The following is a 17,312-nucleotide window of genomic DNA, read 5'->3' on the forward strand; positions in this document are numbered from 1 at the left end:
CATTTCAGATCACCACCCCAGGGGGTGGCGAGCTGAAATGCTGATATCGCGCCCATCGGCAGTAACATTTGAATACTGTCGGCGGGCGCTATGGGGGTGGGAGGGCAGCTGCAAGATTTGAATCCTGCCCAGAGTTCCAAATCCATATAAAGACTGAACTTATTTATTCCTGTTGTTGAAGCATAGGTCAAACCTTTTTCTAATAAATTGATATCCGTTTCTGATAAACTAATTTTAGACAGTTTAAATATACCTTTCTTGGTTTTATTGGACAGTATTAAATGTGTATAATATTATATTTTTAGTGTGTATGTCATGCTGTTTTGCGGTTTTAATTTTGTTATTTAAATTTGCATAATTATGGGCAGTGCTAATCGCAATTAGTAACAAGAAGATTATTAGCCATGTATAGAGTAGCTGTAAAATGACTGTTCAGTGGACGCCTCGCCAGGCTTCTGACAAAGTCCAGGTGACGAAATGCGTAGGCCCGTGGCTTGGAATGTCAATGCTCTCAGTTCAGGACAGGAAGTAAGATCGTCTATGTCCAGCTGTAAACTTTTCTAAAAGAAACTATTGTTGAACTTGTCATTGGATTAACCAATGGTGGTACGCATTCATTTTTTTCAGTGTCTGTTCGTGATTGCTTTTACACTTTTAATTCACTATATGGCGCCCCCTTTATTCCTTTGGAGATGACGACAGCTGTGAACTGCAGAATTGGAATACAGCCTGCTAATTTGAATCTAGCAATCTAACCTGGGACTTGTTGTTCCATAGGACAGTTTTAAAGAACTGTCATTGCGCTCACACTATTTTATGTTATGTATGTACATATGTTTGTTCTGTAATGTTTGTTCTTTTGATATAAATATTTTCAGCAATATTACATAGTTACATAGTTGATGAGGTTGAAAAAAGACAATCGAGTTCAACCTGTATTATAACATTTTATATAATTTAAATGCTGTAACCTTGGATATTTCTTTCAGTTATGAATTTATCTAATCCATTTTTAAACTTATTGACCACCATTACTGCCTTCTCTGGTAGAGAATTCCAAATCCTTACTACTCTGACTGGGAAGAACCCTTTCCTCCGGTGTGTATGAAATTTTATTTCTTCTAACCTGAGAGGGTCTCCTCGTGTCCTGTGTAGCGTTTTTTTTTTAATAAACAGATCGTCTGATAAATCCTTGTATTGTCCCTTTATGCATTTATAAATATTAATAATGTCCCCTCTCAGCCGCGTCTTTTCCAGTGTACACATATCTTACCTTGTGAGTCTTTCCTCATTATTCAGTGCCTCTAACCCCTTAACCAGTTTGGTGGCTCGCCTCTGAACCCTTTCGAGTTCCAAGATATCTTTTTTTATAGTGAGGAGCCTAGAACTGTACACAATATTCCCAATATTCCAGATGTGGTCTCACCACTGATTTATACAGTGGCAGGATTACACTCTCATCCCTTGTCTCCATTCCCTGTTTTATGCATGATAACACCTTACTTGCATTTGTTGCTGTATTTTGACATTGCATACTGCTACTAAGTCTATTATCAAAGAGAACACCCTAATCCTTTTCAACTACCGTTATCCCTACATTTTCCCCATTTAATTTATAGGCTGCTTGCTTGTTCTTGGTCCCGAAGTGCATAACTTTACATTTTTCTATATTCTCCATTTATCCGCCCAGACCTCCAGTCTAGATAAATCATTCTGTACAGACTCAACATCCTTGTCTGAATTAATGACTCTACACAGTTTAGTATCGTTTTGACACTGTGCTTCCTAGGTCATTAATGAATATGTTAAACAGCAGTGGTCCAAGAACTGAACCCTGCGGTATTCCACTGAGCACTGAGGCCCATTCAGAGAACATCCCATTTATCCCCACTCGCTGTTCCCTGTTGTACAGCCAATTACTCACCCAAGTACAAATAGTGATTCCTACCCCAAACTCTCTTAAAATAGTCTCTTATGTGGGGCTTTGTCAAAGGCCTTAGCAAAGTCCAAAAAGACCACATCCACTGCTTTACCCTGATCAATATTATCGCTCACTTTCTCATAGACGCTTATTAAGTTAGTTTGACATGACCTGTCCTTCACAAAACCATGCTGATTCCTAGTAATAACCTTGTTGGTATCCAAGTACTCCAGTATGCTATCACTTTTTATACCTTCCAATATTTTCCCCACTATAGATGCCAAACTTACTGATAGTTACTGTCCTCTGGCTCACCTAACCTAGGGAAATGCCGGGCGCCCGCTGAGACTGTTAGCAGTGGGCGACGGCTTTCCTCCTAAGCGCAGCCGGAAGCCAGACCTCAGGACTTCCGGCTCAGGCAGTGTGCGCAGCTGTGCGCTATGGGAGAGACGTCATGATGTCTCTCCCACAGCTGCGAGGAGCGGGCGACAGACGGAGGCTGTGGTCCAGAAGCAGGAGTGGGGCAGGTGAGTATTGTTTTTTTTTAATCTTTTGTGTGTGTAAGCAGTGCTACTAGAGGGGGGAAACTGGGGGCATATCTACTGGGCGGCAAACAAACTGGGGGCACACCAACTGGTTGCAAACCTACTGGGGGCATAGCTACAGGGAGCACATCTACTGGGTACATAACAACTGGTGCATTACTACTGGGGGCACACCTACTGGGGGCATTTCTACAGCGGCATAACTACAGGGGGCACATCTACTGGGGACATAACTACGGGGGCATTACTACTGTTGGCACACCTACTGGGGGCATAACTACAGGGGGCATTATTACTGGTGGCACACCAACTGGGGCATAACTACAGAGGGCACATAACTACAGGGGCATTACTACTGGGGGCATAACTACTGGGGGCAAATCTACAGCAGGCATAACTACAGGGGGCACATCTACTGGGGACATAACTAAGGTGGCATTACTACTGGGGGCACAACAACTGGGGGCATATCTACAGCAGGCATAATTACGGGGGCAAACCTACTTGGGGCATATCTACAGTGGGCACATCTACTGGGGACATAACTACTGGGAACATGACTACTGGGGGCATGGCTACAGCGGGCATAACTACAGGCAGAGGCGGATTGGGAACAAAAAGCGGCCCTGGAAAAATTTGTACTAGTGGCCCCACTTGGGCAGCACCAGAGGTGTAAGGTCTAGCCATGGGCCATGGCAGCAGCACCCTCCCCCCAAGACTTTCCAGATAGTGGGCATGTCCAGCATCAAGGGGAAGTTAAAGGGAAATAAAATAAAATATTATGAGCACATTATATGATACACCTTTAGAATTTAGGAAACTATATCATTCTTTAGAAAGATATATTTTCTTGTTTATTACACCAACCGTATCCCAATCACTATTCACTCAATCTTATATGTCAGCCAAGCAGGCAGACAGAGCATACACTAGATCACAGGTTCTCAAACTCGGTCCTCAGGACCCCACACAGTGCATGTTTTGCAGGTAACCCAGCAGGTGCACAGGTGTAGTCATTACTCACTGACACATTTTAAAAGGTCCGCAGGTGGAGTTAATTATTTCACTTGCTATTCTGTGAGGAAACTTGCAGAACATGCACCGTGTGGGGTCCTGAGGACCGAGTTTGAGAACCTGTGCACTAGATCATCTGCAATCACAGGCTAAGTGGCAAAGTCATTTTCATATATGCAAATTGTTTGGCATCTTATTCATTAAAAAGGACCACATGTCCTCAAACAAAACAGGCCCCACGGGTGCGCCGGCCCACCGGGAATCTTCCCTGTAGGCCCTATGGCCAATCCGCCTCTGACTACAGGGGGCATTACTACTGGGAGCACACCAACTGGGGGTACACCAACTGGGGGCATATCTACAGCAGGTATATCTACAGGGGACATAACTACTGGGGGCACATCTACTGGGGAATTATTGGGGCACACCAATTGGGGGCATATCTACAGCGGGCATAACTACAGGGGGCATATCTACTAGGGACATAACTACAGGGGGCATTACCACTGGGGCAATACTATTGAGAACATTGCATAGGGGACACTTAATAAGGGGCATCACTCCTGGGGACATAAGGGGCACTACTAATGGGAGCACTGAATAAGGGGCACCAATACTATGGGCTCTACATAAGGGGCACTACCACTACAGTGGGTATTGCATAAGGGGCACTACTGCCATGGGCATTATGTGTATTAGGGGTGCTACTACTGTGGGCTTTGTGTATAAGGGTCACTAATGTGCGTCATAACATGAATAAGGGACACTACTATGTGGTGTAATGTGAATAAGATTGTGCTACTGTGCAGCGTAATTTGAATTGGGGATACTATTGGGTGACCACACCCCTCTTCAAGGTCATGCCCCTTTTTCCTGATGCGCGCCATCCCTTTATTTCACAAGCATGGGGGGGGGGGGGGTGAGTTCCACCTCCTCTCTAGGACCACTTTAAGCATAGGTTACCAGGATGAGTTTAATTCCCTTTTTAAATATTGGGACTACCTCCGCCAGTCCTTCGGCATCATTCCTGATGTAATTGACTCACTGAAAATCAAATATAGGGGCCTTAATAGCTCTGAGTTAAGTTCCATAAGAACCCCGGGGTAGAGACCATCCAGCCTAGTAGATTTATTTATCTTAATTTTACTTAGTCTCTCCCGGACTACTTCCTCGCTTAACCAAGTACTTAGCAACGGATCGTTATTATAGCTTTTGTTGTGCACTACTCCCATCAACCGGTCCTCAAGCAGGGAGATTGGGTGGACGAGGACCTGTGGATTGGAGCTGCCATTTCGAGCTGCTGGAGACATTTGAACTTTGCGGTGACTATGCCCTAGAGTTTCCTCTTGCTAGCAGTCCATGCCACAGGAATATCCTCGATGTGTTTTATGCTGTTTTTTATCTGATGTCTGTGAGTGCATTCTATTAAATACGTGTTTTTAAAAATTTAAAGACGGTGTTGCACTATCACTATCATTCTTTTTTCCAAGTTCTATATGGAGGAGGACTCTTCTATGAAGTAAAAGCCACTTCACCCACTTTGTGATTATCTACATGCAATCAATACACATCCTTATGTGAGTGGGATTAAGCAAATAAAAATATCATTTGTTTTAACAGAGTTGCACTATGTTTTGCATGTTTTTGTATTGTAGTAATACTCCAAATCAATTCTCTGTGAGACTGGAAATCCTTGTGATCAATACTATGTAAGCCTTTTTCTGTTGGTATCCAAATAGCGCCACGTGGAGTCACATTGTATTCTATTGGTCCTCTAACTTGAATACTGATGACAACAATTTATTCAATAAATCTGCTTTTTCCTTATCATTAATTAAGACCTCCAACTCACCCTTTAATGGTCCAATATTCTCCTTTTTTTAACCTTTTACCATTTATAGGGCCTAATTCAGACCTGATCGCAGCAGCAAATTTTTTAGCTAATGGGCAAAACCATGGGGGGCATTCTGAGTTGATTGCACACTGCAGATTTTCGCAACGCAGTGATCAGGTTACTACTGTGCATGCGTATGCACCGCAATGCGCACGCGCATCGTACGGGTACAAACAGCATCGTTGCTGTGCAAGGCTTCTAGCGATGAATCCATTCGCACAACCGATCGCAAGGAGATTGACAGGAAGAGTGCGTTTATGGGTGTCAACTGACCGTTTTCTGGGAGTGGTAGGGAAAACGCAGACGTGTCCAAGCGTTTGCAGGGCGGTTGTCTGACGTCAATTCCAGGACCAGACAGGCTGAAGTGATCGCAAGGGCTGAGTAAGTTCAGACCTACTCAGAAACTGCAAAAAAACTTTTTTGTCCCGCTCGGCTGCATAAGTGTTTGCACACTTGCAAAGCGAAAATACAGTCCCCTAGAGGTGGCAACTATCGAGATGGCTGCTCTGCAAAAAATAGCTAGCGAGCGATCAACTCGGAATGAGGGCCCATGTGCACTGCAGGGGAGGCAGATATAACATGTGCAGAGAGAGTTAGATTTGGGTGTGGTGTGTTCAATCTGAAATCTAAATTGCAGTGTAAAAATAAAGCAGCCAGTATTTACTCAGCACAGAAACAAAATAACCCACCCAAATCTAACTCTCTCTGCACGTTATATCTGCCCCCCCTGCAGTGCACATGGGGGTCATTCTGAGTTGATCGCTCGCTAGCTGTTTTTTGCAGCTGTGCGAACGCATAGTCACCGCCCACAGGGGAGTGTATTTTAGCTTTGCAAGTGTGTGAACGCCTGTGCAGCCGAGCAATACAAAAACAGTTTGTGCAGCTTCTGAGTAGGTCTGAACTTACTCAGCCGCTGCGATCATTTCAGCCTGTCCGGTTCTGGAATTGACGTCAGACACCCGCCCTGCAAACGCTTGGACATGCCTGCGTTTTTCCAAACACTCCCTGAAAATGGTCAGTTTACACCCATAAGCACCCTCTTCCTTTCAATCTTGTTGCGATCGTCTGTGTGAATGGATTCTTCGTTAAATCCATCGCCCATCAACGATCCGCTTTGTACCCGTACTACGCGCCTGCGCATTGCGACGCATACGCATGCACAGTAGTAACCTGATCGCTGCGCTGCGAAAAACGGCAGCGTATGATCAAGTCGGAATGACCACCATGTTTTTTGCCCATTAGAGAACAATTTTGCTGCTGCGATCAGGTCTGAATTAGACCCTATAAGAAATTGAGAGCCGCCCCGTCACTTACCAGATATTTGCAGTATAAGCAGTGCCCCTCTCTTCTTTAGAAAGAGGCAGCAGCCTGTCACACGTGGGATCCTGCGCGCTGCAGCTATCCCTTTGATTCAAAGCAGCCCACAGGGGAGGCGGAGCTCTGTAGACTACTCAGAGCTGTGCTAGTGTGGTCTTCTTGGTTTCACTGGGCAGGTGGTGAATGTTAATTACATTTCTGCGGCACGTCTCTTCATGCTTCTGGCGCTGCTGCTGCTGCCTATGATAAGTGTGATAGACACTGGCAGCAACAGGCAGGACAGTGTGGCACTGCAGCTCAGTCAATAAGGAGGCAGCCACTTTTCAAGCTGCCGTTGCCGCTGCTGCCTGTAGGAGTGACAGGCTCTGGCTGCAGGCAGCAACAGTGCATATCAGCAGGGTCGCAGAGTGGGGAGATCGCCTCTATGACCCGGTGCCTTCCTGCTTTACAGACTTTGCTGAGCGGGTAGCGTCGGGCCTGGTTGGAGCCTACTGAGAACATCCTGTGGCAGCAGGACCGGATCTGGAGGGATCCTGACACTGCCTGCTGATGTGGCAGTGGAGATGGATCCTGAGGATTCATTACTGCAGAGTCCGGTGGCAGAGAATGCGGGGATAGACCCTGGGGATCCCTTACACAGGGCCGAAACTAGGATTTTTGTCACCCGGGGCAAAACAGTAATCCGGCGCCCCCCCTACACACACGCACAGACAACCAACCCACCACCACGTGTAACTCTGTACGAAGACTGACAATGCCATCAGCCAGTACCAGCTAACGGGCTATTTCCACTCATGGGTGTCCACGACACCCATAGAGCAGGAATAGAACCTGTGGCCAGCGCAGCGAAGCCCACAAGGGGCTTTTTTACACTCACCCCCTGACGGCATTCTGGCGGCCGGGATCCTGGCGTCGGTATGCTGACCGTGCACCGGCCACATAACCCCAACCCATATATACTCCATGAGAGCAAAGGGCTGGTAGCTGCTATATAGCTTCTTTTCTAGACATTTAGCTGGACTCAGGGGGTCATTCCGACACGTTCGCACGCTGCAGTTCATTGCAGCGGTGAGAACGGGTCGGAACTGCGCGTGTGCAGCGGCCGCATTGTGCAGGTGCGTCATTGCCCGGCGACGACAGTCTCCGGGCAGTGACGCCACATACGAAGAAAGTGGTCACAGCGGCAACTGCAAGAAGATTGCCAGGAGGAAGGCGTTCCAGGGTGTCAACTCTCCGTTTTCCGGACGAGGAGATCCAAACGCAGGTTTGTCCAGGCGTTTGGAGGGCAGATGTCTGATGTCAATTCCGGGACCTTCATCGCTGGATCCATCGCACAGGGTAAGTAACTGCAGGGCTGGTCTTGTTTTACATAAAACTTTTTTAGCATAGCAGGGCTGCACAAGCGATCGCAGCCTTGCTATGCTAAACTACACTCCCCCATAGGTGGCGTCTAGTTGATCGCACGAGCAGCAAAAAGTTGCTACGTTCGATCAACTCGGAATGACCACCTTAGTTAGACATTTGGGCTACAGATGAAGTTAAAAAGGAAATAATACCCCATACATTGATACATATGTAAAATCACACACATACATACTGTCACACATCTAAACACATACACGCACGCATTCAGTTACTCACATACATAGTCACACACCTGTATACATACATAGTCACACACACATACATACATACATACAGTGACACACAAGCACGCATACAGATATGTAGTGACACACCTATTCACATAGTCACACACATGCACAACACATTCATACACACACATATAGTAGTTGCACACACATACAGTGCCCCTTCACTGTGTCACACTCACTATTTAGGCTGTGCTGCTGCTCTTCTCCCCTCCTCTCTTCGATGGTGCTGGCTGGCCTGTCACTGTGAGTATAGGGTTGGTTCTATATTGGAGTGGGAGAAGGGACCTTCTGACGTACCTAGGGGAGGAGACCCGTCACCAGGGGGAGGAGCTGCGGCCGAACAAGGTACCCGAAAAGTACCCTCGCGGGCTCGCTTCGCTCGCCATGCTTCGGGCACGGTGGCTCGCTCCGCTCGCCACCTAATTACTAAAGGTAATAGTTGGTGGTGTGGATACTAGACCAACTGTACCGCTGGCGTAGCTCCTCCCCCTGACAGAAAAGGTCCCTTAGGCCACTTGGATCTAGCCTCTACCGTGAGTATAGTGCCGTGTAGCTCCGCCCCTTTTTCAGACCTCTGGCTGCAGTCATTCATTTTTCCAGCTCAGCAGTGCAATAGTGCACTGCTGCGGTGATCAAAGGCAGCAGGGGTGGCTGGGGTAACTTGTTCCCTGTGCCCCCTCTTAGGGCACAACAGGTAGCACATGACTGTCCACATAGAAGAAACTGAAAGTAAACTACAGCTCCCGCAGCAAGGGCTTCTGGGAGCTGTAGTTTATTTTCAGTTTCATCATACGGTAGCCTTGTGCTGCTCCGACGAAGGGACCTGTGCGCATCGGGACTCGGAGGGGGTGTAAGCATTGCGGTGCCCCCTCCAATCCAGTGCCCAGGTCACATTCCCCCCCTTAGTTACGGCTCTGCCTTACAGCAGCATTCAGCAGGTGTAGGGCAGCGGTGGTGGCTTTCCACCACTGCCCTACGGGCACAATTGCCCATTTTTAAAATGTTGCTCAGAGACATATTCAAAATTCAAGATTGCTACGGTGAGCCAATTGTGGCTTGCCACGTCATCGCCCTTCCCTTGTACCGTCTAATATTAGCCAGCACAAGGCTGGGGCAGGCAATCCGACAGACGAGGAGAAGTAGCTAACAAGAGCTCCTGAAGACAGAAGATGCCGAGGAAGTTCTGGTGGGTGGCAGACATACAAAAGAGCTTAAAGGCCACCGACCCAGTTGAAGATGAAAAAAGATGCAGCAGACACAAGGCCAGGGGGTGTGGCAGTCACGTAAAAGACCTTAAAGGCCGCCGTACTTCAGGTGTACAGCAAAGTAAAACAGACACACCGGAAGTCTTGGGGAAGTGGCGGCCACACAAAATAATTTAAAGGCAGCCACCCCACAGCTAAAGGTGCAGTGTAATAAATTAAAACATTCGGTTTTGTGTCGCTAAGATTTTCTTTACAGGCAGACTACAGGTGCCAACAGGCCCTTAATGTCCGGGCATGCTGGCACTTGTGGTTCTTGCTGTAACCTGTAGTCCCACTGTAACGGACAATGTTAATACAACTTTGACAACTATCAACCTCACACCCACCACCCAGGGGTGCGCGGGGCATATCCCAGGCCTGAGGTAGACTCGGAAGGGGGACACTATACTGGGGGTCCCCTCTTCGGAGTCTACCCTGTTTGTATTATTAACTTCAATAACATTAATTTCCAGTCAGTTTTGACTACCTCACAATTTACAATACTGCATTGTTCACCAATATTGTCCAAAAGCTGGATGGCTAAACTAAGCAACAGAGCAGCAGCACAAACACATGGCAGTTTAAAAGAATATAGCACATCTTTGCAACACAGCAGTGGCAGACTGGATGGCAGTAACCCTATAGAAACCAAGAATGTTTTCATTAATTAAGAACTAGATCAGAGGCCTGAGAGCAGTACAATGAAATGTAGGTGGAGTGCAGTGCATCCGGAAAGTATTCACAGCCCTTCACTTTTTCCACATTTTGTTATGTTACAGCATTATTCCAAACTGGAATAAATTATTTTTTCCCCCCTCAAAATTCTACACACAATACCCCATAATGACAATGTGAAAAAAGTTTTTTTTGAGATTTGTGCAAATGTAGATAATAGGGAGCAGCGCGTTGTGGTTAATGGATCTTTTTCAACTTGGACTGAAGTGCTAAGTGGTGTGCCGCAAGGCTCAGTATTAGGACCGCTATTGTTCAATATTTTCATTAACGACCTAACAGAAGGTCTAGAGAGCATGGTGTCAATTTTTGCAGATGATACCAAATTGTGTAAGGCTATAAATAGAGGAGGATGCCGAGTCTCTTCAGAACGACTTAGTTAAATTAGAAGCTTGGGCAGCCAAATGGAGAATGCGCTTCAACACAGACAAGTGTAAGGTAACACTGTGGTAACAAGAACAAAAATTACATCTACCTACTAAATGGGGTAAAATTAGGGGATTCTGTACTGGAAAAGGACTTGGGTGTCCTCATAGATAGCAAGCTAAGCAGTAGTACCCAAAGTAGGACTGCAGCAAAGAAGGCTAATAAGATATTAGCATGCATAAAACAGGGTATTGATGCTAGGGACGAGAGTATTATACTCCCGTTATATAAATCACTAGTGAGACCAAACCTTGAATACTGTGTACAATTCTGGGCACCGTACTACAAAAAGGATATCCTGGAGCTAGAAAAGGTACAGAGGAGGGCGACCAAACTAATTAAGGGCATGGAGATATGGAATACAAGGAAAGGCTTGAAAGACTAGGCATGTTTACATTGGAAAAGCGGAGACTAAGAGGGGATATGATCAACATCTACAAATATATAAGGGGACAATACACAGAGCTTGCGCGGGACCTGTTTTTGGTTAGATCAACACAGAGGACTCGTGGACACTCGCTCAGGTTAGAGGAGAGGAGATTTCGCACAATACGTCGTAAAGGCTTTTTCACGGTAAGGACAATACGTGTTTGGAATTCCCTGCCCGAGGGAGTTGTAATGGCGGAATCTGTCAACACCTTTAAGAATGGGTTAGATAAATTCCTAATGGATAAGGATATCCAGGGGTATGGTGCATAGTCATGCATTATAGTTACTATAAATAGGGATAAAATGCAACGGTTGACAGCAGCATCAGTCAGAAATTTTAGTCAAATCATCATGCGTAGGAGACCACAAATAGGTTGAACTCGATGGACAATTGTCTTTTTTCAACCTCAGATACTATGTTACTATGTATGTTACTAAAAATTAAAAACTAAGAAATCACATGTACATAAGTATTCACAGCCTTTGCTCAATACTTTGTTGATGCACCTTTGGCAGCAATTACAGCCTCATCTTTTTGAATATAATTCCACAAGCACACCTATCTTTGGGCAGTATCGGCCATTCCTCTTTGCAGCACCTCTCAAGCTCCATCAGGTTGGATGGGAAGCGTTGGTGCACAGCCATTTTCAGATCTCTCCAGAGATGTTCAATCGGGTTCAAGTCTGGGCTCTGGCTGGGCCACTCAAGGACATTCACAGAGTTGTCCTGAAACCACTCCTTTGATATCTTGGCTGTGTGCTTAGGGTCACTGTCCTGCTGAAAGATGATCCGTCGCCCCAGTCTGAGGTCAAGAGCAGGTTTTCATCCAGGATGTCTCTGTACATTGCTGCATTAATCTTTCCCTCTATCCTGACTAGTCTCCCAGTCCCTGAAAACATCCCCACAGCATGATACTGCCACCACCATGCTTCACTGAAGGGAAGTTATTGGCCTGGTAATGAGAGTTACCGGTTTGCCTCCAAACATGACGCCTCGCAATCACGCCTAAGAGTTCAATCTTTGTCTCATCAGACCAGAGAATTTTCTTTCTCATAGTCTGAGAGTTCTTCAGGTGCATTTTGGCAACCTCCAGGCGGGCTGCCATGTGCTTTTTTACTAAGGAGTGGCTTCCGTCTGGCCACTCTACCATACAGGCCTGATTGGTGGATTGCTGCAGAGATGGTTGTCCTTCTGGAAGGTTCTCCTCTCTCCACAAAGGAATGCTGTAGCTCTGACAGAGTGACCATCGGGTTCTTGGTCACCTCCCTGACTAGAGCCCTTCTCAACCAATCGCTCAGTTTAGACGCCCTAGGAAGAGTCCTGGTGGTTCCAAACTTCTTCCATTTACGGATGATGGAGGCCACTGTGCTTATTGGGACCTTCAACGCAGCAGATATTTTTCTGTACCCTTCCCCAGATTTGTGCCTCAAGACAATCCTGTCTCGGAGGTCTACAGACAATTCCTTTGACTTCATGCTTGGTTTGTGCTCAGACATGCACTATCAAGTGTGGGACCTTATATAGACAGGTGTGTGCCTTTCCAAATCAATTACAGGTGGACTCCAATTAAGCTGTAGGAACATCTCAAGGATGATCAGTGGAAACAGGATGCACCTGAGCAAAATTTTGAGCTTCATGGCAAAGGCTGTGAATACTTATGTACATGTGATTTCTTAGTTTTTTATTTTTAATAAATTTGCAAAAAAATCTAAATTTTTTTTTTCATGTTGTCATTATGAGGTATTGTGTGTAGCATTTTGAGGGAAAAAAAATGAATGTATTCCATTTTGGAATAAGGCTGTAACATAACACTATGTGGAAAAAGTGAAGTGCTGTGAATACTTTCCGGATGCACTGTATATGTACACACTTTGCCAAATGTGCAATGTCCCCAGCCTCAGAGTCTCCAAAGTCATACCCATTTATACGCTCAGATCCCCCTCATGTTGCAGCCCAAACACCCCCATCCACTTACCTTACTTACCTTCACCACCAAAGGTTCAGTCTTAACTGGCTGCCTGTCACGTGCCACACATGTCAATACAATCATACCTGTAGCCAAAGGATTACTCAGAGGAGGTAACCGAGTGGTGCATTGGAGACGTAACAGCAGAGGGCCGTACCCAGTGATAAATAATCATGATAAAATGTTTTGGTTTTTTAATTCATTTCAGAGCTAAAAACCCTGTTTATTAATGTATTTTAGTGTGTGTGTGTGTGTGTCTGATGTTAAGTGAAGACATGCTTTTTACATAACTTCTTTTCATTTGTTTGCCTTGAAAACTAGCATATTTATTTTCCAATTTAGAAGGGTTTATTTCCAACCTGTTCTTCCTGTTGTGCTCACTGTGATCCAACTTCTATGTCCTGTGTGTTGTGTGAGGAGATGCTCACCTGGTTGCTTTGCATACCAGAAATCAGCTAATCATCTTTAAAAGACCATGGTGGTCATTCCGAGTTGTTCGCTCGCTAGCTGCTTTTAGCAGCATTGCAAACGCTAGGCCGCCGCCCTCTGGGAGTGTATCTTAGCATAGCAGTGTAGCGAAGTAAAGATTAGCAGAACTGCTACTAAATAATTTCCTGCAGTTTCTGAGTAGCTCCAGACCTACTCCTAGATTGCGATCAGCTCAGTCCGTTTAGTTCCTGGTTTGACGTCACAAGCACGCCCTGCGTTCGGCCAGCCACTCCCCCGTTTCTCCAGCCACTCCTGCGTTTTTGCCTGACACGCCTGCGTTTTTTAGCACACTCCCGGAAAACGGCCAGTTACCACCCAGAAACGCCCCTTTCCTGTCAATCACTCACCGATCAGCAGTGCGACTGAAAAGCGCCGCACGAACAACAGCAAAACTGCTAAGTTTTTAGTTAAATAACTAAGCGCATGCGCGCTGCGTACCATGCACATTTAGCAGCAAATCGCAGCATAGCGAAAATTGGTAACGAGCGAACAACTCGGAATGACCACACATAAACCACTGGCGGATATTCAATTGCTTGAGATATGCTTCCAGGTATTGACTCACTATGTAGCTGCACACATATCAGCCAGTTACGCTAGACCTTTAGAGATGTGAGGTAAAACTTGTGATGGATGTCATTTGCTAATCTGGAATGGCAAAACGCGTCTATAAAGCTGAACCGAATTCTCTCCACAGTGATTCAAACAGGGCTTCATTACATGGAGCCTGCAGTAAACCTCCTCTGCTGTGTCCACGGGACTAGAGTTAAAAAACACTGGGTAACAGTTTGAAATGATGATATGGGGGTGAAGAGGTATCAGCGCATGTTATGTGCGATAATACCGCTCCCCCCCCCCATGTATGTATGCTATGCACCCCTGTCTATATCGGCGCTGCCATCTAAACGATAGCACGCCAATGTGCAGGGCAATGTATGAACAATCAGCAGCGGTGACCGTTCCGACACCTGCAGCTATCGATTTTGACAGCTGCCTGGTGTCGATGTCCTATCTCTACAGTAGGGACAGCTCTGTCCCTGGCTGTGGTGGGTGCGAGCTTCGGGATGCGCATGGGAGATCTCGTGTGAGTGGCGAGTTCTTGTGCATGTCCAGTGCACTGGCCAGGGGAGCAACACAGCGCATCAGCACTGGGCTGATGCACTGTGGGGGCCCTGCAAAGGATCACCGCAGGGGGAGTGAAACCCCCTTCCTCCTTTGGCAGCCGAGATGTTCTTACATCTCGGCACTAGTGCTTCTCACTTCGCCTCGGTAAAGTCTCTGTATCCCATTCACCACAAAATAGATTGTAAGCTCAGCTGAACAGTAGAACTACATAAAAAAATGTATAGAGAAAAACAAGATAATTAATAACAACAACAACAACAACAACTACTAGCTACAGTATGTGAGGAAAATAAATACAATTAGAAGTATGGAAGATGAAGCTATTCTCGGAGGTCTAGAACATACAATGCCTGTACTGCTGTTTTACCTTCATGTCAAATGCATTTTTATTTGTAAGTGGAAGGGATAATAAAGTGAAGGAAGTCTAAAATTTGAAAATATATAATATATAACATGAAGCAGTAATTGGTTTAACTTGTGCCTCCAAACAGCATCCGTTTAAAACTCTTCAGTTAATCATGAATGGGATTTTCTAGTTAAGAGGTAAATGTCTTCAAAGAAGAAATCAAGTCCCCAGAGTTTCTGCTTGTCAGTAAAAACCTCAACCTTCTTCAACTGCTTAAAATTGCACAAAGAGCCTAAAAAGGAAAAAAGAAAAGTAATACAACAATGAACAAATGAGATAATAGTACTGTACCCTATGTAGTGTTCACTCTACGGTGAACAGTGGGTAGGGCGCTGGCCAGGAAAAGGGTAGGGTACCCATGTGCGTGGCAAAAAGGGGGGGTGGCCTCGTTACACGCCCTCTGTTCGTTACACTTGGAGGAGTGCCCAGCACTTACAGAGATGCTGGGCTGACCCCAAGCTCTCCCATCACTGTGAACAGATGGTGTGCGCATACGCACGGTATCCATTCACCGGCAGTGAGCACTAAACCACATATTTTCTCTTCTGCAGGACACTGAGCCCGCAGGGGGGATGGCAAAGGCCAGGCTGTTTCAGCAGGACGCCAACATAAGGGCAGGGCACATTTTTTCAGTTTAACATCAAACAGCCTAGCAGGAACACTACCATGTTAGAAGTATTTTCTGGTCATCCTATATAAATATCAACAGTTTTTATATGTAATCTACTTTTTTTCTTAAAACTGCTTAAAATTCCTGTCAAAACATGGCCTATATATCAAAAAGTCATCATTCTTGAAATTACAATTAGTAAGAGAATATTTTATTGGCCCAATACACTGTGTTACACAGAATTATTATCAACAAAAATACCAGGCACGTCTCATCATTTAGTTTCCAGGAAGGGAAAAGGCTTTCTGTATTAGGGCGGGTTCAGTATGTTTAACCGCATGCCGGCAGCGGGACGAGCGCAGAGTGTCCCTTGCGGTCTTGCTATGCTCGCCACGATGCGGGCTTGCTGCGCTCACCACAGGTTCTATTCCCACTCTTTGGATGTCATGGACACCCACAAGTGGGAATAGTTCTGTTGCGCCGGAATTCCGGCTGTCGGCATTGCCAGCTGTAGGGATTCCGGTGTCAGTATCCTGAACGCCGGGATCCCGACAGCCAGCAAATTAAACATATACCATTAGGGTATGTGCTCATGAACAGTTTTACATTACCATAGCAATGCACTGCCACAGAGCCATATAGTGGAATATACAATGATACATAGACAGATACTGGAGAATATGCATGTATGTATAACAGTGTCAGTTTGTTGCAGAGGAATACGTTTATTTTTCAGTCTTCCCCCAGTAATCTAGACTGCAGTTTTTTCTTAGTAAAGTTTATACAATAGAAGAATGTTCACATACACTCACAGCGTAACACATTTTTGTACATAGGGGGTAATTCCAAGTTGATCGCAGCAGGACATTTTTTAGCAGTTGGGCAAAACCATGTGCACTGCAGGGGGGGGGGGGGGGGCAGATATAACATTTGCAGAGAGAGTTAGATTTGGGAGGGTTATTTTGTTTCTGTGCAGGGTAAATACTGGCTGCTTTATTTTTACACTGCAATTTAGATTGCAGATTGAACACACCACACCCAAATCTCTCTCTCTCTCTGCACATGTTATATCTGCCTCCCCTGCAGTGCACATGGTTTTGTCCAATTGCTAACAAACTTGAAGCTGCGATCAACTCAGAATTACCCCCATATTTACTTACCAAATAATGCTTCCACCTCTGATTTAGGCACATAAAAAGGCGGCCCTGAAAAAAATCCATAACCACAGTTACATGAAGCTTTCATGACACACCAGAAATCTAATCTATAAAAATGAAAATTTGTCCTTCTGTCTTTCTATACAAATCCACAGTTTACAAGCGAAGATTGTGAAATTTTACATACGAGCGTATTAAAAACACGGCAGAGGCAACTAAAACGATTTGAAATCCCTAGCACCCATAGGGGCGCAGACAGCAGCGCAGACTATATCAGGAGACAGCATAACTCCGGAATTACTGGAGCAATGTACTACAAAATTGGTACACATATCCCTTACAATCTGTGAACAAACACTGTGGGGGGAAGACTGAGTATGTC

At 45.5% G+C, this 17,312-nt stretch overlaps 1 protein-coding gene across 3 annotated transcripts in view; it reads right to left on the reverse strand.

Moving 5' to 3' along the window:
* Positions 1 to 15,118: 15,118 nt before the first annotated feature.
* Positions 15,119 to 17,312, reverse strand: part of TPMT (thiopurine S-methyltransferase) — a 240,762-nt gene continuing 238,568 nt past the window's right edge. For all 3 annotated transcript variants that reach the window (XM_063923228.1, XM_063923230.1, XM_063923229.1), the window contains exons 8-9: positions 16,934 to 16,978; positions 15,119 to 15,395 (exon numbers count right to left, since the gene is read on the reverse strand). In XM_063923228.1, coding sequence (XP_063779298.1) covers positions 15,274 to 15,395; positions 16,934 to 16,978 — 167 coding nt within the window. In that variant the 3' untranslated portion in view covers positions 15,119 to 15,273. The remainder of the gene's footprint in view (positions 15,396 to 16,933; positions 16,979 to 17,312) is intronic.

This window comes from Pseudophryne corroboree, chromosome 5, assembly GCF_028390025.1.
Source record: "Pseudophryne corroboree isolate aPseCor3 chromosome 5, aPseCor3.hap2, whole genome shotgun sequence".
Classification (NCBI taxonomy): domain Eukaryota; kingdom Metazoa; phylum Chordata; class Amphibia; order Anura; family Myobatrachidae; genus Pseudophryne; species Pseudophryne corroboree.